At 41.0% G+C, this 25,029-nt stretch overlaps 1 protein-coding gene across 2 annotated transcripts in view; it reads right to left on the bottom strand.

The window, feature by feature from the left end:
* The window catches only part of ACSL1 (acyl-CoA synthetase long chain family member 1), a 44,977-nt gene extending 25,976 nt beyond the window's left edge, over positions 1-19,001 (bottom strand). For both annotated transcript variants that reach the window (XM_067551645.1, XM_067551646.1), the window contains exons 1-9: positions 18,773-19,001; positions 11,405-11,519; positions 10,917-10,981; positions 9,210-9,311; positions 4,738-4,837; positions 4,385-4,563; positions 2,002-2,034; positions 1,797-1,848; positions 976-1,049 (exon numbers count right to left, since the gene is read on the bottom strand). In XM_067551645.1, the coding sequence (XP_067407746.1) occupies positions 976-1,049; positions 1,797-1,848; positions 2,002-2,034; positions 4,385-4,563; positions 4,738-4,837; positions 9,210-9,311; positions 10,917-10,981; positions 11,405-11,519; positions 18,773-18,967 (915 nt within the window). In that variant the 5' untranslated portion in view covers positions 18,968-19,001. The remainder of the gene's footprint in view (positions 1-975; positions 1,050-1,796; positions 1,849-2,001; positions 2,035-4,384; positions 4,564-4,737; positions 4,838-9,209; positions 9,312-10,916; positions 10,982-11,404; positions 11,520-18,772) is intronic.
* Positions 19,002-25,029: the final 6,028 nt, after the last annotated feature.

Here is a 25,029-nt window from a genome sequence, read left to right as displayed (position 1 = left end):
AAAGTTATGTTAACTCACTGGTCAGAGGCACAATAGTCTCCAAATTGAACTCAGAAAATTAGAGAAAGCTATTTTATGATCAACTCCAGAAAAACAGTGGAAAAACATACTATATAATCTCATTAAGTCATCCTGACAGCTTGTTGTATTGCAAGAGAGCAGCAGAGATAAAAAGGAATATGGGAAGACAAATTCTGAAAGGGTCAGATGTACTCTTTACTAAAAGGATAGGTGCCTAGGCTATATCCCAAATTGCTAAACAGCATTGCTCCCATCTCTACACTAGGAAAGAGGTGGAGTTGAACTGGGATTAGCTCACGTGTTTAGCTGAAGCTAAACTCAGTCATTTTTGCAAGTCGAGACAAGCCTTCAGATGTGGGAAGTTTCAGGGTGTATTTTAATTGTCCAATTTACACTGTTACCTAGACCCTGTTTAAATAACTCCAAGACATCTAGAAGGACTTTGCTTCATCTTAACACTAGTTTAAGTCAGACATTGCAATAACTTCTACTCAGAGGTCAATGTAGGGGTGAAGAACCCATCTGATAGCACAAATCTTCCCCATGCAGTTCCCTCTATCAGATCTTTGGATTGAGTCTAAAGTCTGCAGCCCCGTACCAATCTCTTGCCTGGGAAGTCACTAAATAGCAAGCTGTCAAACCAACCACAACAAGAAAAGATTAGTGGATTAAGCAAGTGAGACTGATTTGATATTTTACTTTGGGGATGGGAGAACTAGAAACTGTTTCAGGAATTCAGTGTGTGGTGTTGCCAATTTCAGAACACAGTCTTACACTGTTGAAGTATCAGAAGAGTCTACTTAAACCCAACCTTATCAAGCTTTAGGAGCCTAAGCCATTTTGCAAAATAGCATGTTAAATGGTACTGAAAATCTTTCTGAAAAGGCTTTACTTCTTCAGGGCTAAGCCCTAAAAGTCTATAAAATGTTTAAATGACTTAGCCTTGAAGTTTACCTCCGTAGCTTTCACAAAAGCTGAAGCATTGCTCACTATATTTTGATGAGTGATCAAGGCGCCTTTGGGGTTTCCTAAAGAGGAAATACACATTAAAATGCAACAGTGAAGGGTTTATATACACTTTAAAACATCAAGTTGAGATAGATTCACTTTATCCACTTACCTCTAGGGAAGTCTAGAAGAGCTTTAACGATTGGATGCACAACATTTAAAACAAAGCCTAACTGTTTGAATTAAGTAAAACCTAATTAAGAATTAATTGCTAACAGGTTTGCAAAATTAGACAGTGCCAGTTCTGCAGTAAGTTGTATGTGTTCAAATAGTTTTGAAGAATAAAGAAAAAGAAGGCTCTTAATATCTTCCCTGTTTGGTAAATCAACATCCTCAGAAGCAAGGGATTTTGGAAAGAGATAATTTCAATGTTAAAATTTGTCAAGTCTTAACTCCTAAATTCAATCCTACAAGTTCTCTTAATACAAGTCTCATTGGTTTGAGACATAAGGAGGGTGAGTTAGTCTGTTGAATGAGACAAGTTTGAGCTACACAGAGTTCATCTTTTGTGGTAGTGGCAAGCCAATCTTGATACCCAACTTCTGAAAGAGCATTTTGGTCTCCAGGAATTATTAGTCAAGCACTTCAATTTCCCATTGGCTGACCCAGAAAGTTCTATAGGAAACATTTGCTGTCTACTACTTTCTGCCCTAACGGGTGAAATGGTGCAGCAGCAGGGGAATCATGGAGCAGCATATGCTGAAGAGCCTTCCAAATGAATGTTGTCCATAAAGTACAATATGGGAAGTCAACATAATTAAGTGTACCTGTAGTTCCACTGGTAAAACAGATGACTGCTAGATCTTCTGGATTTGGAGGCTTTAAAAAAAAAAAAAAATTCAGTATAAAACCAACAAAGTACCAATTTTATTTTGAGCCACAGAAGGTGACATATTTGTGCTTTAGTTTGATCTAAAGACTGAAGTTATAACTAATGTAGATCAGTTATCTTTTGAGTAGTTTGATACTTACCACAGGTTTTTGTCTGTGAGCTCTCCCCAACTCCTAAAAATTTAGGAGGAGACAGATATGAGTAGGATAACCACATTTGCTTTAAAATATTTCCTATCACTATCCATTTCTATAGAAACATTTGTCATTTAGACACCAAGCTAGTTACTTCTGATCATAAAGGAATAAAGTTTAACAGAACTTTAAGTGCCATAGGCTTATGAAGAAGATGTGGCAAGTTTGGGTCAGTGTTGGCCTATCAAGAACATAGGTAATAGCAGACAAGCTAATAAATTTGGTGTCTTAGGCTTTGTCTACACTTACCTCGGCAATTCGGCAGCAGTCAATGGGAGTTACGCAAAGTACGTAAACAACTTGGGTAACTCAGTCATCTCCTGTGCTTCTCTTCTGCGCACCATCTTCACTGCACTGCGCCGACGGGAACTGCGTTCCCATCAACGCAGCCCTACGCCACTTGAGGTGGTGGTTTTAGTACATCAACTTCTGGATCGACTGAGCAGGTCATCACTGACCGCTCAGTTGATCCAGATAGTCGATCAGACAGCTGCGACTTCGCCGCCATCAGTGTAGACATGGCCTTATTTATGAAGTGACCAACATCTGTGGAATAAGATTAAGCATGGTTTCCAATTTACATGTGGGAGATGAGATAGGCATGTCACCTAAATTCTCAGTTTTATAGCAACCTGTTCACACTCCCATTCTAACCTGGTGGACCATGGCATGTGTATTCAGCATGGTCAATGTTTAAAAGTAACAGATGCCATTACTGACATTTTAAAGAGAATGGACCTTTCAGCATTGGTCCCAGATTAGGACAGTTTATTTTTTTTAAAAGAGTCACCATTAATTCTGCACCTAGTTTTCAAAATAGGGACTCCTTGTTTCACATGTTCCATCAATGCAGCTGGGGCACTAACTTATTGTGCTACTGTCAGATGTTAGACAGAAGACTTTAGTGTCCAATATCATGCCAATAGCACCTTGAAGACAAGTCCATTATTCTAGCTTGATAGTGCCCTGTCTGTGGACTTCAAGGGTTACAGCTGAAGTGAATGTTGATTAGGAATTAGAAACAGCCCAAGATGTGCCCTGAGACTTTTGAACTGAAATATTTGGGACAACCTGTCACTACAAAGAAGTGGGGAACACCTCTTCCCAACTGCCTCCCATTTTTTCCCCATGCAACAGCTCTGATGTGAGCCAAAAGCACTTAACTGCCAATCCTTCCCTGCTAACACTATAACGGAACAGATGCTCTAGTTGCTTCATTACCCATTACCCACCAGGCAGTCCCCTAAGTATGGGCCATGCCCGCTGAGGATAGGTACAGCACACTCCAGCCACGCTCCTACTCCAGAGCTTGGGAAGGGAGCTTGCAGATAGTTTCTGCTCCCTTTGCATCACAAAAGGAGCGGAGGAAGGCTCAGAATTTGCACTCCCTATATTAATTGTGGCCCCTTGTCATTTGAGATTTGTCTGACCCATAGGCTGAAACGAAGATCTAATATCCAGAGAAAGTTAAGTGGAGCCTGAAGTTCTCCCTTCTCACCAATAGTAGAGATAATGGCTAAAAGCCAAGTATATTTGAGAGTTGAATTTCAGTGTTAATCTTGAAACCTTTAAAGATCATTAAACGTTTTTAATCCTAATTAGGAATGACAGTAGTTAAAAATCAACATTTCAATCTGTCAAGAGATAAGGTTTTAATATGTAGAATTATTTCAGATTTATCAGTTTCGTCATGGCCCTTACCTCAAGGTATAAGAAAGTAAGCATTGAACATTTCCTTGTGGTTGGCCCTGACTTTAAGAGCTTAATCTCTTCACTGCTTTGCTTTTTAAGATTAGAGATTTTAGGCTGGTTAGGTCAAGGTTTGTTTTAATATAAAAGGAGTTAATGCATTGGAAAAATGCAGTTAGGACTTCCATGGCCTATCTTTTGTGACCATGTTAAATGCCATCATTTGATTTTTATTGAAGCTGGCACTTTATGAAATAGTACTAAGACAAAAGATAAAAGGACAGAATTGTTTCAACTGCTCCTCTAGATGTAAATACTAATGGTAAAATTTAGATTTTAGTGTTACCTTTGAACCAATTTCACTAATTTTTGTATCCACCTTTGTAGACTCATTTAAGCGTTGTGAAACACCACTAGTTAACTGTTTACTTGCTAAAGAGGGTCTACTGTGTAAATAGAAGTCAACCTTTACCCTTCACTCTCTTGGTCAAAGATCAATTTTGTAACCAGACATCTGAACAGGATAAATTACTCTGAATCCCCAATTTCCAGCCTCAGCAAGGCACTTTACCGCTTCCATCTGCTATCTCCTCTATACCCATGGCTGTACAGTGAAATAGGTGGAAATTTCAGTGCTTACCTCCATGTCTCTCATGCTGAGAACTTCTACCCCACACTTCTTTCCACACTCTACCAGAAGACTGTCAAAGGATTCCATAACAACAATGGTGTTGAGGACTGGCATTTCTCCCTTTTCTACATTATCCAGTAGAAGCTTGGCCTTGTCAGATTTGTCGCAGAAAATCAGTGCTATGTCAGCTGAATTAAGAGACGACTGCTATTAGTACAACACATTTGACTTATCTAGTTATTAGACAAGATCCAGACATGCTTGTATCAGAGGGTTATTTTGAATAAGGCAACAATCATATTTTTACCAGATAGTCAAGCCTATCACCTGATGTTTATTTGCTGAACTACTGAAAGTCATACCTTTGTTCACAATGTATGTGATTGCATCAGCTCCCAGTGTATCATAAAGTGGCACTACCACCATGGAGTATGCGTAGCATCCCTGTTCAATGATAACCCACTGTCCAAAAAGAAAAGCAGAAGTAAGTATGGGTTTACTAGTCCAAACAGCAGAGTGCGAAGACCTCTGAACAGAGGGAACCTGATGTTTGAATTCCAATAAGGAAATCTTTAGTGTAAAACAGGCTTGGTGCTATCTGCCCAACAAGAATTTTTTAACATTCTTTTAAAGGTGTCATTTATTTATCAAGGAGGGCATAGTATAAGTGGTTAGTTTATCAGAGATACTAACAAGTAAGCTGGCCTACCCATAGTTGAGTTATATGGGAGCAGATGCTAGTTCTGGCATAAAACCCCACAAAACAAAAAATTACACCCAAGAATCAGCCTTGCCCCCGAGAAGAAGAGCCAGTCCATTTCTACTAGCTAGCTTCTCCTTCATATCCTACATGCATCAATTCTATTCTTGTATCTCCCTCCAGTTCCCCCCCCCCCCCCCCATTCTACCAGTCCATGGGAGTGTGCTTTATAGGTGGGAGCACATTATTTCTACACATTCAGTGCCTATTAGATTTACTTCAGTCCCTGGAACAGCACACCTCTATATGAGCCATCACTGAAGTGCTTCAAGTTTCAGTGCTTGTTGTTCTGTGCCAGCTAGTGCACTCTGATAGTGACCAGGTGTGTGGGAGCCTTGAAAATGTCTGGCAAACTGATGCAAGCCAGTCTATAGCTGGTAATACACTTCATATGGTATTTGGGTTGTTAGTTTTGTCTGGTCACCTTTCGCTCTTGAAATAGAGGGTTCTATTACTCTAGAGATTTAGATGACACTTTACTTTATGGAAGTAATATCCGAATGGGCAGAGAACTCCTAATCAGTAGGCAGCCATTCTGCAGAATATACAGGAGCTAGATACATGCCCTTTGCTTGGTGATGAGCACTCCACAGGCATACAGATATAAACATGATTGCAAGTTGAAATGGGAAGAGTTTGCTGGATAACAACATATCCCAGCAAGCACAATAGCTATTACAACTTTATGCCAAGTAATTTAGGTAGATGAGATCCTAAAGCATCCTTGTACAAGGCAGTCATGCATTGAGAGGCGGTCTAAAACAGGACACTGAAAGTTGTTCACTAAGGAGCAGAAGTTGTTGTATGCAATACCCATGTAACTAGGCCAAATTCTAGGGTTTGTGACTACACCTGAGATGAAAGCCTCACTGCTCGTGTGTGTGCTAGAAATAAACACAATTCAAGTCTTCCTTCCAGGTACTTGAAGTGTGTCACAAATTCTACTATATTGCAGGACAAGATCTGTAAGATTCACCAATTCCAGTTAGTGCTGAGAGCTGCAGGCATCTTAAATTCTATCTGAAACTGAATCACTAATCCTGAAGGGCTATAAGCTTTTATGAGTGCAATAATATTAGGGGGGTGGGGAGGGAGGGAGAACTGTTTTCAGATGAAGTTAGTCAGTTGCTTCATTGCCTGAACAAGTGGTATCAAGCTTAACTCCTTAACATTTTGTTTTGTATTAAATATGCTACAAAACTCGCTAAGTCTCTAGTTTCTGGTATGTTTGTTAAGCTGCCTTTGATAAGGGTGACTGAATATTTTTGGACTAGGTGTTAAACTCTTTTACTCCCACTATTTAAGCATTTCTGAAAGTAGCTTCCATTTTAGTTGCTATGTTACAAGGTGCCCGTTACAATGTTACGGTTGTTGCACCAATTACTCCTGCACTAGCAGAATCCATGCACCTTCATGTTACAGACAGATAATGGTGGAGAAAGTTTCCCTATCACACCCTAGAGTTACAGCTGGATTTTAAATTATAACCTTGAGTCCTGACACCAGTTCTTTGCTCTGAACAATGGGAAGGAGGATAGCTTATATGAGCATATAAACAAAAAAAAGTTATATTTCAAAAGATTTCATCTTGGTGAGCTTTAAATTTCTGTTGAGATATTTTGAAAACTAGATTGCCTGACTATAAATTGCAAAATAGAAATTACAGGAGATTGCAAAACTAAAAAAATCTGTTTTTAAGTTAGCAAAAGAGAAAGTGGAGATGGAATCTCTAACTCATTCACTAGCAACAAACTAAGTTTGAGCAAGGGTTTTTCCCCACTAGTTATTTATTAGGGACTTATATGGCCTATTCTCATAAACTGGTGGTAATGTTTTGAGGACATTTGACTCAAAAGGCCATGCCAGCTCTCTAAAAATTTGATGAGTGAGGTGGAGGTTTCACAGAACAGTGAATGATTTAGGACACCAATATTTAAAATTGTCCGCTTAAGTGAACCTTTTCCAGCTCACTGATGACCTAATTCAAAAAAACTTGAGGGCCAAGTTACATAACTCGAAGGTAGGCCTGGCATCCAATTTGTCCAATGACATCGAGAGGTACTGAGAGGCAGAGAAATGACATTTGTATGCCATTAGAAAATTTAAGGAAAGGCTGAGAAGCCTAAGGCTGGTGCAGCCATCTTCATTCACTGCTCTGGTACCCCAGCTAGCTAGAGGCTAGTTTGCATACATCTGTACTGCACAAACAGAGCACAGTTGCAGCTCAAGTAGATATATGCTTTGATTAATCCCTTGAGGGTACTCCAACCTTTGGCCATCTTTCCCTATACCCAAAGGTGGTCTGCTAGCGAGAAACAGGAAAGCTGCTACTAGTACTAGGAGAGCACCACTCTGACTCCTTTTCTGCCATTCCAGCTCCTACTCTAGGAGAGTCCAGAAGACTAGAGCCAGAGTTTGTGGAACCCTATCATTTTATGTACGTTATACTTTTTCCTTTTAATCTGGTTTTATTAGGTGGGAGATGTCCTAGCCTCTTTACTCTTAGGGGTGAAAATGTAACTGTGTGGGGACACCCATGAAGTCCACACAGGAAAGTACCAGAAAGAGACCCCAAATTTTAAACAGCCTTAAACATGGTTTCAAAGACACTCAAAGTGTTCCATGTTTAGAAGTCTTGAGAACTTCATACCATATCTACCAGCTGAACAGACTCTCCTTTGGAAGAGGATCCTGGGCTTGCTTTCATCTCACTAGAAGGCAAGACCCAAGACACTGCATTTAATAGAAGAGAGCAGATTCTACACAGAAGTGGCAGGCATTTGATAAGGTAGTAATCCATGGTATTGCAGCATGAACTGACTGACGAGTCCCGCAGGGATTGTGCTCTGGACACCTCTCAACACAGCCAGACAGGACTATAGTGCTTTGGAGTCTGCCCCCGCCCCCGGGTATCCAGACACCAGTGCAGTCATATCCTACATCGCCTGAACTGCCTCTCTGAGCCCCCTTCGCCAGGACTCTGGGGAGCCCTATGCCCCCAAAGGGGCCATGCATCCCACCTTCACAATCAGAAGCAATTCACAGCCTGCGTGGAGGTCAGAAGAGTTTATTAGTTCTAAGGATTACAGCATAGAAGGACTTTGCTGAACTTCTATTTAAGCTGCTAGCAGCGACCACCTGGGGAGCCCCATTCTCCAAGCTCCCTCTCTGCCGGCCCCCCACAGGGGACTGACCTCTTTCCCCCAGCCACTCTCAGATCCATCCCCTAGCCCCTCCCCAGTCTGTTGTCGTCTTCTTCCCAGGCAAGGTGGCCACTCCTCTTGGTCACAACCTGTTGCAACTGGTTGGGCCAAGGCAGGGGGTCCTGGTTAGGTCTGCGTACCTGTGGTCTCTGAAACGATCACGCACCTGGGTTCCATCACCAACATACATGAGTAACATATGTGAGGAACCAGGCACACACAGCACTCCGAGAAAGCCCCAAGAATATCTCCACTTTGTCACAATGACACTTGGGTGTGTGTCACAGCATTTAGTGTTTGCCTAGGAGGGCTTAGAAATCCCCCAGAGGTGCTAAAAATCAGTTTCAAGACACAAGCAAGCACAAATATGGCTTACAGTTTTCTGCTCATACAGAGCAGATCTAAGTATTTTAAATATTAAGACTTACTAAAATGAGATACCCAGTTTTAGAGGGCAACAAACTAGGGACCAAAACTGAGTGCTTTACTGAATTTGACCACGAGAGGGATAAGTCTCCTCTCTGAAGTCCAAAGTAGAGTCTTTCATGGAAGAGAAAGAGGTGAGTTAGGTCTTCTGGGATTCCCCACATCTTTTATAGTTACCCCAGACTTCTGGATGTGGCTCTGGTAAGAGTCTGTGCCAATGGGTCTGTTAGAAGGAAGCAACAACTACTACACACTAGATGCCAAATTTGGTTTTTGAGTTATAGTTGCCGCAGGTATAGTTTGTAGGCCTACACAATAATACCACTCCATCCCCAATGCATTCCCCTCCCTGAGAGACTGGTACTCTGCCCAATAATTTCGGAACTTGAATGGGTCAGTTTCTTTTACGTTTAACAGCCACTCGCATGCTCCTCAGTCAGTTTACCTCTGGCCTGTTTTGTGCAAAGATCCCGATATACTGGTGTGAGGCTGGCTTGTAGCCTCTGTGGAGCAGGGCTGAACCCACACACTCTGCTCTCTCAGACACCTGAAAGAGAAACAGCCAACTAAGGTTAATTGCAAGCTCCTCAGTAACACCACATGAAGCATCTCCATTTGTTGAGTCTTACACTGGGTATTGGAATTTGGAGTGCAGGAAGGAGAGAGGATAGTGGGTCTTTTTATTTTTGGATGTTTCCATGACTTAAGGTGCATTACAATGTCCATCTTATTTTAGCCACATGAGGTCAAATCACTGTGGCAGTCAACCTATTCAAGATGGATTGTAGAGCACAGCATAGCTGTTAACAGTTAATCACTTCACAACACTATTCTTGAGGGCTCTTTGGTTGACATGACTGAAGTGGGAATCTGTGCACATCTGCATTACACCCAAGGGATGCAATATTGGAATGATTTCAACTTCTAAGTTCCGCTTGAGTCAGCCATGCAGGGTGCATATCATCCACCTGCTTTACTCTTCAGATGAGCATTGAAAGATGTAAACCTTTTTCCAGTACTTGAAACTCAAAAAGTTGTTCCTTAAACCTGTTTTTCTGTTAGGGTGTCATGCCTGCAGCCAAATCTCCACTGGTAAGTCTAAGGGTGGACTCACCCATCCTGGCCCTTTAATCTACACTTCAAATGCTACAAGGCAAGCATACACCATGTTATTAAGTATAACTCATGTGATAAGGAGCCGCCATTCTATACTGATAGGACGTCTGTTAAAGGAAGGACTTTAATGGGCTCTTGTAGAGGCAGAACCTATCTTGAAGGAGAGACTGCTTGCTTCAACTGAAAATTCTAGCATCTCAGAAGATGTTTAGTGAGTAGCAGTATACACTAGGAAAGCCTTATCACAAGTCTGGAGCCCGATAAAAGCATCAACTGGAAAGGCAAGGAGCCTGCCAGAGTTCTAACTTTACGATGATGCAGATAGTCTTTAAACTATAATCTAAAGCTAACTGCTGTTTAAAAAAATTTACATTAGGATCCGTCCACAGCTTTTGACATCTATAGCAGTTGTGAAGAAGTGGTCTGCTACTTGCATTCTGCACACATTTACCCAAAAATACCATGGATTTGTTCTTTTTGGAGAGCCTCACAGTAGTTTTAGAGTTGAAATCCAGGGTTTTCCTAGTATAGAATTAATCATCTGTTTGTAACAGCCAGCCTGACTGGCAAAAAGGCTGTCTAAGCAGCAGTTGCAGGACCCTACCTTTTTAATGGGACAGAGATATGGAATAGAGCTCTCAGGAACAGTTATGAAATGATTAACAAAGATATAATCTGAAAGGTTGTGGAGCTGCTTGAGGTAACCAAACAGTATTTGGGTGTTTTTATACACCTAAAATGTACATGCTCCTATGAAATGCTTTTCACTCCATTTCCCTTTTTACATTAGCTCCTGTCCCTGGAGTGCAGGGTCTTAACAATGGAATGACGTTGCTAGAAATTACCTACTCTGCAAAAATATCGCAAGTAGAGCAGCATGAATTTGAGATGCTACTTGAAACTGCGGAATTTCAAGGTCTTACATCACTGGTATTGTACTAATGGTCACACTGGGTGGAGAGGGGTGGGGGGAGGAGGGGGAGACAACGACGACACCCAGATTGTTTTAAGCTAGAGAACTAGGGTGGCTGCTTACCTCTTTATAAGAGATCCATTCATACGGCTGATTTGGTTTTCTGATACCCAAACAGGGACCATTATCTTGGGTGGGGAAAAAAATCATGCGGTAGTTATTCCAGTTTTGTTCAGGCTATAGTTCTTCTCTCTTTTAACTGTTTGATATCTTAGCTGTTCAGTTCAGCTAGTCTCCTGTGAGGATTAGGCTTTGAGAGACTATCAGCCTCTGGCCTAGTTCCCAGTGGACATCTACAGTAGTCAAACACACTTGTTCCCATTTGGTCAGAGTAGACTGAATTGAGTACACTCTAGTTTGCACTTTTCTTGCACAGCCCTGCTTCACATCAGATCACCAGTCAGTTTTGCTTTCAGGAGTCCTGAACCTTTGCCCTCTTACTATGCTAAAACATTGTCTACCTACTAGAACATCTTATCCTGCAGCCTCATTTATCTCAAAGCTCAAGTTAATTCTGGACAGTGAAGAGAGACTACTTTTGATAAACTTACTTGATACCGCCAAACCTCTTTGGAAGATTTCATAGGCTGTTCTCACATCATCGTAGTAATAAGTCAACAGCTCATCACTATTAAGCAGAGATGATCTTCGAGCATGCTCACCACCCTAAAAAAAAGGTTATATATTTATAGCTAAGGAGGCAAATATGACATAGAAGACTGGAATGACAACATGAAGATATTGGTGGCTAGTTTGAGACCAAAAATGTTTCCAAAAGGGATGAGTAAGCTAAAAAGATATTTCTAGATTTCATAAGAGTCCCACCATTAAAAAAGTAATAGCAAGGTTGCAGTAGCATCGGATTATGAAGGGGCAGAATTTGGCCCTAGCACACTTATTTACCAAGAGCCTGATATCTTAAGGGTTTTTGTTTGGTTTTTTTAAAAGTACACCATCTAGAAAAACTAGTTCCTTCTAGCCTTCTACCTTCCTCCCCTCTGGACATACACTGGAGGAAAAAGTTAACACATTTAAAGTTTGAGACTTTTATAAGCAAGCTTGCACCAATGTATTTTACACAGCACTATTTAACAGTGCAACTATAGCAGGAAATTCTATTTTAAGAGATACTCAGTAGTACTTTATTGTAGTTAGCATTAGTTCACAAAAGCTAATTAACAAGAGCAGGAAGTAAGATTTGAGCACCAGGTATAAATTTAATCCTATTCCAGCATCCATAACTTATTTTATACTCCTTTTTAAGACTCAACCACAGTTTTATCATCTAGTTTTTTTTAAGGCAGCTAAGAAAACTTGCTATGGGGTTAAGGGGAGCCTCCTTTTTTCAAGCATGCTAGCATTTGCTCAGAGTAGATGCTAGCAAGCCAAACTTGGGTTTAAGTTCATATCTTATTATCTAGATGATTCTCTACCTCATGAAAAGATTAGTGTTTTTACTGATTGAGAATTTAAGAAATTCAAATTTTAGATACGAGAATTATGCATGTTGCTCTCACTATCAGTTCGGTTCATCTCTATCTGAAAAGGTCCAACTAACTAGTTAGCTAAAACACATGATTTCATAAAAGCTCTTATACAAACTCTTAATTAGTAGCAGTGTTCTGAGCTGACACCCAGGTTTTATTCTCTAGCTAAATTTTGGACTAGTTGAATCAGCGCCTGCATGATACACATTGTGTTTGGACTACTACACATGGAGCTGTTCATGTGTTAGTCTAGGCTCTTCCTGAAGGTCTAGGGTATTCTCAACCTAGCACTGGGACACAATCAATTACCTTATTATGTACCTTTGGCAAAGTCCAAGGAAGATGAAAAACATGTTTTATTAGACATACTAGCAGTTCATCAGGGAGAGTTTTAATAGTAGAAAAATTAAAGTGGCTTAAGCCAAACTGTATATTTAAGGTACTGTTTCAGTGTCACTCCTTCACTATTAGATTGAGAACAAGTACTTAAACCATGAAGTTTCTTCAATTTCAATTGACTTGCCCACTCTAGACAGTATTCCTACAGTGCTTAGGTTCAGAAGCATACTGGCATACACAGCCTTTTTCTTACTCCGCAACAAGCGTATGTCATTAAGATCTGCCTCTACAGAGAGAAAGAAAGCAAGGATTGCCACTGTCCAGTGCTCCATTTCAAATGGAACACTGTACTTGAAGCTTATGCAGTTTCACTGAAAACTAAAGCTCTTTTCAGATATTGCCCAGTTTCTAGTTTTAGGAATTTAACAGCTTATGCAATAGGCTTCAGACATGGAAAATGAGACTTAATTTATGCACTCTCCTATTCCAAACACAACAGCCAAATCTGTTTCACAGACCCAGTGGAAAGTCCTATGTTACCTAATCAGTCTACAAGTTGTTTGTGGAACATGACCTGAACTAAGTTGAACTGGAAGCTAAGCTAGAGTTCTAAAGGTTATACTCCTAAAGTCCATTTAGGCCAAGATCTCTATTTCATCCTAAAATCTTGTCTACTCATTCAGTTTACTGCAAACTAGGGCATGAACCTACCCCACACACTAGCTGGCTGTGGACTGTCCAAAATAGGGAGTAGATCAAAGTGTAATCTACGTCCAATGAACTGGGAAGATGTGGTCAGCAGGGTACATGCAGGCAGTCCACAGCAGGCAGTGTCTGGGGTAGATTAAGACCCCAGCTTGCTGCAACCTGGATGTAGGCAAGCCCTTACATTAACATAGCAATTTCTTACTACAGAAGAAACAAGATGGGGAGATAAAAATCCTGCACAATGGCCAACTGCATTCTTGCAATGTTTGAGAAGGCTAACTATAGTGATGTGCAGTGGAAGTCTTAAGGTCAGAAGATGTCACCTCATGAGGCCAAAGCATTGGCTTCTATTCTGTGTTTGAAACAGGCATTTAGAGTACTGACTTACAGGTCAAGTGATACTACATGGCCTCTAAATATTTAAAGTGCCCTTACTGAGTACCTACGGAAGCCATTCATACTTTGAGTTAATACATAGATCGAGATCTGTTGTTTGACATAGCAAGAGAGCTGCTCCAATTTAAATCACTTATTTGTTTCCTGTTGTCTAGGGTTGTATTTAAGTTTAACATAGCCACCATGAAACAAGGTTGTATCCACATCAAGAGATGCTTGAGTTTGCATCCTCAAGAGCCAAGGAACTGTTGTTCACCTTCAGTTTGCCTAAGAGGATAGCACACTGGCAGGTGATTCTCAGCAGCAGAAGTGACTTCAACTGCCCAGAACATACTTGTTATGTAAAACCTAAAGTTTTTAAATGAGACTTATAACTAAGGTGACAATCCAGAGGTAGGCACATTAACAGCTCTGTTCTGAGCACACAACTCCTTTCTATACCATTAAAGTTAAACATCTACATTTAAAATGTTTGCCCAGAAATCCTTCAAGGCTTGACACCCTTCATATGATCCACCCCCAGATCTAGAAAAATAGAACTGCCTGACAGTCAAACTACAACTCTAGAGGGATTTCTATCTGGAAAAAGCTGTCCTTGTGTCTTTCCATTGATAACAAAAAACCCACCCAAACAGATCCTCTTGCCTGCATTAGGGCAAGTAGCAATCCTTGCAATGCACCTGACAAACATATGGGGGGCTTCCAGTTGTTTCATATATGGTATGGGCCATACAACATTGGAGAGCTCAGAGGACCATATTTCTGGAAGAGTTATGGAATCAGACATCCTCAGAGGCACCAGAGGTCACTAGTATGCCCTAGTGTCTGTTTATACGGATTTATAAGTGCTAGAGAAGGCACCTCAGGTGTCCATATGCTCTAAATGATGCTCTTGGTGTAACTTACACACATTCTAAGTGCAGCAATTTGAGAACTTATTACAAACTGTTTGAAGCTAGCTGAGAAAGAGCAAGTTAATAGCATAATGTGCATTATCATTTTGAATTGATTTTTTCTCTTCCTAGCCTCAGACTTTTTGTGCATTCAGATTTAAATGTGGAGTTCACACACTTACTTGGCTCAGGCACCTGGCTATCAAGCTCACCACTATTATTGTTCAGCTATCCTTCAATATATGGGTGAAAGGTCAGTCTAGGTTTGACTAGCCAGTTTCAAGTGTGCCTGCAGAAACATGCACAGTTAGGGGTGTGGTTATCACTGAATAATGCTCCTGAGAAAGTCACAGCTAGGATAGTGCAGTATCTTGCCAGCTATATGCCTTTGGAATTTTACAAAATGTTTTACATTCAGCGATACATAAACGTGTGACTTATTACATTTAAGATTGGTCCTATTTGCAATACAGAATAATGTCAGGGACATACTTTTACAGTAATGTCTAGATCATTGGTGGGAGTCTTGCTGGAAATGAGTAATAGTAATGATATTTTTCTGAAGTGTAAGGGGCTATCAGAGGGTCAGCATCCTTTCTTAACAAGATGACCAGAATGTGAGTAGTCTGCTCCAGCACTTAGAATTTGGCAACTTTACCACTCAAAACTACATGTAAATAGGTATTCTAATACTTGTAATGCATTGACTGCTCTTTAGAGGCAGAATACCTGCGCAAGAGAGGAATGTAAATTCCTGATTTTTAGGCTAGACTGGATAAGATTAGTTTAGTCGAGATTTTTAAGAGTCAGGATTTAGGTTAAGTGAAGCTCAGGAGAGGACTATGTAATGTGTTGTGAGCATTTGAGTTTAAAAAGCCATTGAAAGTTTCAGCTACAATTCTAAAATATAGGTGACTATTTAAAATAGTCATTCTAGAACTTAACCTCACTAATCCAGAAACCAAGTGGTCCATGAAACCCAGTGATCTACGAAACCAGCAATTTACCCCCTTCTCAGAGATTTTTAAGTTCTGTAATGAGCTTTCATGTTACCATTACTAGAAAGCTAGTTTCACAAACTTTACTACAATATGCTTGGAATTTACTTCTAGGACATAGTTCCCTATCAGTCTCATTTACTTACCTATAACAACACAATACTGCAAGACTAAAGTCTTTTGGCTAAAATTAAGAACATTGACTTACAGTTTGCTTACTTGGCAATTCACAAGTTTTGTATGTTTCCAGTGGGTTCCCAGAATGAAATTTCTTAAATCACTATTGTAATTTGTTAGAATAATTTTTTACTATTAGCCATTCCAGTGCAGTCTTATCTTATTTGTGATCCAGCAAGTCTGGCATTAGTCAGTACAACACAAATATCAGTTATTACAAATATCAGTTGTTACTATACTGGGCTGTTCAAAGGGTTATTATGGAATCCTGGTTCCAACTACAGAATCCATTTGAGATGGGAACCAATTTACATTATGCTTGAGAAGCAATAAGGGAGTTTATCAAAGACTGCATTTTATGCACTTGGGTGCTTTATTCCATTCCAGTCCACTGCCAAGGGAGTCCGGTTTGCCCAAGGAACCAGTGATCATTAAAATCCAGTATTTCATTAGCTTCCAATGCTAAAGCCTGTACTAAGTGATGAGAGCTTTCCAGTTGCATAGGTTCTCATTGCTAGTCCTGGAACTTGGAGATATTGGCTCTTTGCTCAGCTACCAGAACAGCTTGTGCGCACCACTGCTCTGCATCACTGCTCCAGTTCCAGCTTTTAAAGCTCTACTAATCATGACAGCAGCCACCAACTAGTGCTGAAAGCCATCTGAAAGCAGCTAGTGGAATTATGCTACTTATGGCAAATTTAAATTGGTGAAACAAAGTTGAATTGTGAAGTTACTTCACTGACAAAATAAATTTATACTTCTGCTTTGACTACTTCTCCCAGTGTAGGAGTACATACTAATAGTGTCATACCAGTGCAATGGGTACATTAGAGAACAACCAGTGGATAATGGTTCTTGTTTTTAATTCATGCTATTGAAGCATCTCTTGAACATAAAGACTTGTTTTGTTACTTCTATGGGGCCATTGTAGCTCCTTTTGAATGGAGAAGCCAGCCAACAAAATCCAAAGGGATGATTTTTTTAAACATCCAGGAATATTGCAGACAAGATGTCCATCTTTGGGGCAATTGTAGGACTGAATTCGCTCTTACAACTTGAAAGAGTTTACTTGCTGTAACTTTTAGCAACTTCACACAGTGTTAGTTTAGTTACTGGTTCTGCTCTTAAGCTTCTTAAAACAGGAGTAAGACAAGTTACTATGTTAAGTTCCAGCGGGGTAGCTCTGTTAGTCTGTTTTTAGACAAATAGCAAGAGTCCTGTGGCACCTTAAAGACTAACAAATTTGGGCAGTAGCTTTTATGGGCAGAAATGTTGGCTTTCTGCCCACGAAAGCTTATGCCCAAATACATTTGTTAGTCTTTAAGGTGCCACAGGACTCTTGCTGTTTTACTATGTTAAGGTAACTTATATTAACATGATTCCACATTAGTATACAGAGATCAACTTCACCTAGTAAACAGCAGCTAGTTATGGGCAGACAGAAGTCTAGTCAGAATGGGAGACTTGGATTTGCAGTTAATATATTTTGAGTGGTTTTACAATTCAACAGTAATGGCTGTCTCTTGGCTATCAAGGGGAGGTCAGACTCATTGACTCTCCTCTTTACACTACTCTAGTAGTTGAATCCTGGTTTTTCCTGTAAGAGACAAAGAAGGAGGAACTGCCACCAATGCATCCCTACAGCTCACCAGCAGCCTCCCCACCTGAAGATTCTCTGGCTGAGGAGATTGTAACCAAAATTGGGGAGGAGGTAGCCTCAGATTGTCTGAGGGAGGAGAGATCAGAAGTATCCTTCCAGAATTCTAATTGCCTTTCCCTGACTTAAAATCTTACCTTAGCTCAGCTATAGCAAGCCCCCTATTTTAACTACTGCTTTAACAATTCAACCCACACAGCAGTTGAGGCATACCAAATGCTGAAGTTAGCTAGTTATCACAGTCTGATATTCTTGTCCACATCTGAATTTTTTACTGCTTCCATTACTAAGAAAACAAGACTAAGCTAGGACACAGTTTTCTAGTGCTTCTGCCCCTTGTCAACAACATGTATCTAGCACCACAGAACAAAATCCAAGCTAATGTTTTAAGAAATTAAGGAATTGTGTACATACAAAGGTACATAGTTACTTAATTCAGAGCTTTGAGGACACACTTATCTAAGCTGGTCTTGCCAAGTCAAACAGTGGTTCTCAAACCTCTTTGCCAGGACCCTCTGAAAATATTCCAGGCTGTGATGACCCCATCCCCATCCGATGCCATGCCACTTTTACTGGCATGTGCAGGGGCTGACAGCTCGTGATCCACCCCTAATAACCTCGCAACCGCCTGAGGGGTCCCGACCCCCAGTTTGGGAACCCCTGTGCCACGTTCAGACCACATCTTTTATTATTGATCAACTGAACAAAACCACCATAGTTTTAACAGTTAGAAAAAGGCATAAATTTAAAATGAAGATTGATCTATCATTTGTTGCAAGCCAGTAAAAGATAACTGAAACAGGAGTATTCACATGTACTGTCTATATACTTCTGTAGCCACTAACCTGGAGAAAATGCAACTGAATCCTACTGACAAAAGAACACTAGTTATTTCAATAAGCATCAGCTTAACCAGGTGGGTAAGGAAGAAAAAGCTGTTTCATGTTTATCCGTTCTGACACATCACTTTTGTGCTAGTCATTAAACCAAAACATTAGGGAAATAGTTCTTAGAATGAAGCCTAATACCAATTAACATCAAGGAACTCAAGATATTCCATCAAGAGTGGGAAGAATTCAAAAGCCTAAAAACTGCTTCATGTAAAAAGTTTATTCTTGCCCCTGACCCCGTGCAGGAAGAGAGCACATTCCAGGTATAAACAAACAGGTATCCTACACAGAGGTGGGTGATCCTTCATACTGTAGTATTCCCAGGTTTTAAAGCTGCCTGCTACAGTCATGGCTAGATAGACAAATTGGCTTACCTCTACTTCCACAGATTGCATTGCTAGGTCACACGGTGGTTTCAGAGCTTTGGGTCTTGTGGCATACCAGTATGTTGTGAGAGCTGCAAATGCACCAAACCCCATCAGCGTATTTGTTGGAAGAGTGCGCATATACTGTCTGACATCATCTAGTTCTGGCATTCGCAGATGTCGAAACAATTCGTGTGCTTGCATCGTGGTCTGTGGCAGTTGTTCCTTATGCTGGCGTCTGTTGATATGAGAGATACCTTTATATAAGGTGACAAAATCCCTGTCCACTTGTCCCTCCTCAACAGAAATGGATATACACACTTTGCCCTACAAGTGTTTGGTTAGTGAACAATTCCCTTATCTGCATTAAATAGGGAATGTCCACAGACATTCCCTAGTTCAGTAATTTCAGGTAAGCACCTGTTAGTCAATCCAACAACAGCTCTGGGTAACAAGAGACCCAGTTTATTCAAAGCAGATGGATCAGAGCTAATATCCTAATTCTAAGCCAACTGTTGGCATATGATGCATTCTAACCAAACTACTACTTTACCTTTCAAAGGAGAGTTGTTTATAGTAGGTTGTGCTTTTAGCACATATGAAATAATTACCTACAAAACAGCTATGTTGTAAGACTACTTCAGCAACATTAGGAATCTAACCTGGGGGTGTATGGGAAGAAACAAAGGAGGCATTCGCTTTCCTTGTTTTTTGCCTAAATTTAACCATTATGCCTTAAATTAGAAGGCTAGAATGTTAGTGACAAAGCACCTTAATTCCATAGTAGCACAGCAACAGCAGCATTTTCCACCTTGCAAGTCCAACAAGATAAGCCTTTATGCTGAACTTTCCATAGCTAATTCAAGTGAGTTGCCGTCACAACTGACCTATGAGAGCCATCAGATACGTTAGAGGCATCCCATTTCCCATCATGAGATCGGTTTATCTTTGGTCACACAGCAGGACAAACTGAAGTTTCATGAGGTTTTACGCAGTTGTGCGAGGCAATGTAAATAAGTCTAGGAAGTGGATTTCATCTGCTATTTATGTACAGAAGAAAGCACTGGGGAGCATTCTCTCTCCCTCTGCACTTTCAAATACTAACTGTTAACATACTCCAGCAAGAACAGGGGGGGAGGGAGGGAGGGAGGAGGAGAGGGGAGTGTTGCTGTCAGCTCAGCTGGTGCTTTCCTCTACAGCCAAGGTCTCTCAGAACATTAGTCACATGCTGAGACCTACAGCTCCTGCCCACTAGGCTAAAGGTAACTAGCAGACAAGCCATACTTGCTTCAGGGAAAGGAGGGCCAGCAGGAAGAAAATCTGGAGCCATGCCACTGCATAAAAGGGAGACAAGCAAGAACACAATGTTTGTTTTAGAAACTCAACTGGCAGGGACATTCATAAATGCTTGTCGCCAGCTCATGCCTCCTACCACAAGAGGAAGGGTCACAATAGGCTTTGAGAGAAAAATGCAGTGGATATTTTGACGTTATGTGGAGCAAATTCTGTTATTTTCAGAAGTGAGAGATGCTTACAATTATTAAATCTTATTGCATATTTTGAAGTTAAATCAAAGCAAAACTCATACTAAAGCCAAATGTGTTTTCACAGTATGGTGTAAAGGCTCAACACCAAACAAACAGATATATAAAACTAGATTTAAATTCAGGGTGCTAGTCAGAGTTGTGTGCTAGCAAGATGTGGTTCTCTAAAGTTAAGATGTTACCACTACAGAATGGTCCCAATTTACAGTCTGTTGAAATCTTCGTTGCTGCAATGAATTATTCAACTAGGCAACAGGAGAGCTGTGTAGTCATCTTGTGAGCTAGACAAGTGTTTGGATAAGAATTAGGTTACCAGAGATTGCAAGAAGCCATAGAACTAGTTCAGGGTTTCACAATGCCAACAGGAGGATGGAAAAGGATGGTCTTGTGCTTAGGTCACTGGACCTGGGCTCAGTTCAACTCCTGGCTCTGGAAGGACTTTGACTTATGGCAAGTCACTTAGCCCGTTTCCTCACCTATAAAGTGAGAATATATGCTGCCTTCTCACCACATTTGGTCTTTTTTTTTTTTTTTTTTAAAAAGGGCCATAAATGCAGGGCATGGGATTGTCTTACTAATAGGGCCTTTTTCTCAGGTTTTTGCTTATAGATGCTATTATTGTACAAATGGATGCAAGATCCACAGATAATTTAACCTGCATTCATGATGGAATTTCTGGATACACCAAGAGATAGTAAGTAAGTTGAAGGAGAGCTAATTCATTTCACTGATGGGGTAAGTCAGAATAGTTGCTGAAGCACTGTCACTGGTTTATGTATTAAACATGCACAAAGTTATGCTTTATAAAATGGAGAGCAGTTTATTTTGTGCAGTATTAAAAACTTATTGCTATGCTAGATATGGCATATCTTAGATCAGGGGTAGTCAGAACTAACAACTGAGAACACACATTAGTGAAAGTTGGTAAACAAAGCCCTCAATTTAAAAAGCTGAATTTAGATAGCAAGCTCTACTACAAAATGTGCCTTGTTGCTAGTTTTTCTAGCTTCATAGCTCTTTCCTCCTACATAGCTGCCACACTTGAAGAGTTAAACACAAAGTGTAATAATTAGCATTTTGCCTATTCTACGGGGGGTGGGGAGGAATTTGAGCTACTGTAAGTCTTAAAATAGCCAAGAAGTGTCCTATATATACACCCTACATAGTTGATAATGTTTGCTTAGATGTTGGTCTTCAGGGACAGTTGTAATTGTTAAAGAATTTCTCATTTTTAGAGTTCATTATAGGTATTACAACTAATGTATTACTAAGCTATCTAGTATAAATATTTAAAGCCCATTCATGTACAGGAGTCATAGTATAGTCAAGGAGTTAGAGCAGGGAGTTAGGAGCAAGGAAGCCCAGGTTTTATTTTTAACTGCTGCTTGTTTGCAGTGGGACCTAGAGTAAAACCATAGATTGAATGTAAACAAAGGCTATACAATGGCTTTGAAGGAGTCCATAACAATATGTTTGCTTGGTAAATACCAGTGAAGTTATTCTTGCTATGCTGCTTTGGCCTTGGTCTTCACTACAAAAACATGGGTGACCTCAACTTGTGAGGAGTACAAACTGCTGTGTCTTAATTAATACTAACGAACATGTTTTTGTAGTGAAGGTAAGGCCACACAGGCCTAGGAAAACAGATTCACCAGTGGATAAGTCACCAATGTCAAAAACGCCAAGTGAAACTGGAAGATGCAGCACCTCCCATGTACCTCAATCTGACCAAATGCTCTCTTGCCTCCTGCTTTGACAATGCCTAACCCGGTGATTGCCTTCTCTTGATGAAGGCAAATTAAGGGTACAAACACTGCAAGCCACCCTCCCCCAGCTCAAATCTCAGAGCCTAGGTCAACTGACTCAGTCTGAACGCTGAAACCCAGCTGGGGGGAAGAAGGGAAATTAGGCCTCAGAGCCCAGCTCCAACATAAGCAGGAACATCTACACTGCTATTTTTAGCCCCATAATGCAAGGCCCATGAACCCAAGTTAGTTGGCCTGGGCTCCGAGATTCACTGCTGCAAGGTCTCCCCCTGCCCCAGTGTAGACGTATCTTTAGCTCCTGGCCCTTTTCTTCAAGGCCCTATGTCAGCCACACATAGCTCATCTGAAATGAGCTAGTCAGACAGCACCTGCATAAGTAGAGCCCTGCAAATCTGCAGATATCTGCTTTATACCCATGGACCATGTTTGCGTACTGGATGCAGATACAAATTTTGTATCCACGCAAGGCTCTAAGCATAGCCTGCAGTTCTGTCCCCACCCGCCCCCCTCGTTGTCACACCTCCCACACAGTCCACCTATGTCCGGACCCTATACACATCACTAACAGGGCCAGCATGATCCTCACCTCCAAATCCCTCTTGAGAACTCTAATAGATTTTCCAGCCCTTAAACAGGCAAGGCAAAAGTTTGCTGATTGCTTGTTTTTGTTGCATGCCAGCCCCCATCCTTCATCTGTGTGTTTAGAGATGAGGTCTTGTCTATGGGTCATTGGCAGGTCTATCACACTGCTATCAAGGTTTAATTGTGCTGGAAAGCCAGCAAGACCAGGTAACTTATTTAGTAGTATTGCTCTTTTAGCAAGCTGGAGACCTGTGTGTGCTTGTTATCCTGACATCTGAATTGCAGTGACTAATTGACATGCAGGACACTAGCCAGACATGACAGGAGTAGTAGCACCATCCTGTGTAGAACGTAAGGCATAACAGTACACGCTAAAGAAAGCGGACACTTACTACCTGGAGTCTAAGAGCTTGTGATGCTCAAGCTCATGAATATATAGAGATGCACCTGGAGAAGGATTATATATGAAAACTAACTTTCTTACCTAGATTAGCATAAAATAGCCAGTACTAAGAAGTTTTTACTGTATCCTGACCAAGATCAGCTTGTTTTGCAGCAGGTTTTTTGGCAGAAAGAAAAAAGTTTACATCTTCTCATGTTATTCTATTTAAAGAGACTCCGTAATTACCTACCTTTAGGCAAACATCAGTTTCCAAATATTGACATATAGCATTGACTTTCTGTTTTTGAATAAGTGTCCCTCAGAGCTCATCATACCACTTCTGAAAAACTGTGTGTCACCCAGGCAAAGAAAGCTCCTTTCTGACACAAGTAATGACTGCAGCATCCAAGACTGATCTTTACAGCAAGGACAGTATCTTTTGAGGCAGTACGCCAAGTTGGCAAGATACTGCCATTCTTTGCTTCTCCCACTCATGGTGTACAATGATCTATTTACAAAGGGCTAAAAGCTCCCCTATTGTTTATCGGTAACCAGACATCGTTCGAGTGCAACGGAAGAAAACAGGAGAGCAGCAGTCAGCTTCTCTATTGCCAAGAGAAAACCAAGAACCCATCATCTCTCTTCTTCTCCACCCAAAGGCTATGGGTGCACTACAGAGTTTAGAGCAGCTCAGCTTCACTGATGCAGCGCTGCTAATGCAGATGCTCTAAGCCAATGACTTAATTACTCCAACCCCTGCAAGCAGCAGTATCTACACGGGTGGGAGAAGCTCTCCCACCGACAAAGTGCTGTCCACACCGGTCCTTAGGTCACTGCAGCTTACATGGCTCGGGGGTAGGGGGGGGGCTTATTCAAACCCCTGAGCAACAACTTATATCAACATAAGCTGTAGTGGGTCTACAGCCAAACATTTAGATTTAGCAAGAGAGCTAGCATGGGATTGCCAGAATCTTGCACTAAAGGAAGGTTCAGTGACTAGTACAATGAAAACTTGTTGCATTGCTCCAGTTTGTCTGGTCAGTGCTGCCTCCTACAGATGGAGTGATATCTGCTAAGTTTTTCCCTCTCCCATCATTTGGGAAGTGGCCTGAATGCTCTAGAAGTTACAGGACTATGCTTATGTTTGAGTGGGACATTTCTAAATACATTAAGTATACTGCAAGACACCTGGATTGCCATCAATTCATCGTTAGAGGTTTCCCCCCCACCCCCTCTGTACATAATTCCCAGGGGATCTTCTTGGAGTACCCAAACCTAAAAGCCTGAACAGGTGCGAGACCAAGTTTAGAACTATATTCCAGCTAAGTGGGAAATCACAGGAGAGGGTGCTGCTGCAGGTACCAATTATCGCTCACAGGATTTTCCTTCTAATATGAAGGAGACAGACAAATTTGGTCTAGGTAATGAATCTAGCACTTATGAAAGCAAGTTTGCCTGAACTTCTCCTCCCACCTCAGACCAAGGCCAAACTTACAGCTAGATTAGGTGTAATTATGTTGACTTGTCAGGACTGTGAAAAATTCACACCCTGTCTGACCGCTACACTAACCCCCAGTGTAGATACACCTATGCCAGAGTTTCTCAATTAAATTTGGCCACGGAACCCTTTAGAACTCAATAAATAATTGCGGAACCCCCCAAACTCTTAACAGTATTTTTACATATGGGGCCAAAAAAAAAAAAAGTCAAAATAAGCAAATTATATACAAACAATTAGGTCAGCATTTCTCTATTAAATATAAAGTAAATTACACTTACACTCAATACTTTCCACCGAAAAATCCGGGACATCTTCCCTTTTTTGGGGGCGCGGAGAACAGCTGCTCGCGGCAGCGCAGAGAACAGGGTCCCCGCGGAACCCCAACAGGGTTCCCGCGGAACCCCAATTGAGAAACACTGACCTATGCCAAAGGAAGAGTGCTTGGGGTCAACACAAACACCATTGTTTGAGAAGGTGGTGTTCTCCACCAA

The sequence above is a fragment of the Emydura macquarii genome, unplaced genomic scaffold (assembly GCF_026122565.2).
Source record: "Emydura macquarii macquarii isolate MOO-44397 ecotype Brisbane River unplaced genomic scaffold, CSIRO-AGI_Emac_v2 contig_1363, whole genome shotgun sequence".
Taxonomy (NCBI): Eukaryota; Metazoa; Chordata; order Testudines; family Chelidae; genus Emydura; species Emydura macquarii.
The sequence above is the reverse complement of the archived record's forward strand: the minus strand, read 5'-3'. Positions and strand labels throughout refer to the sequence as shown.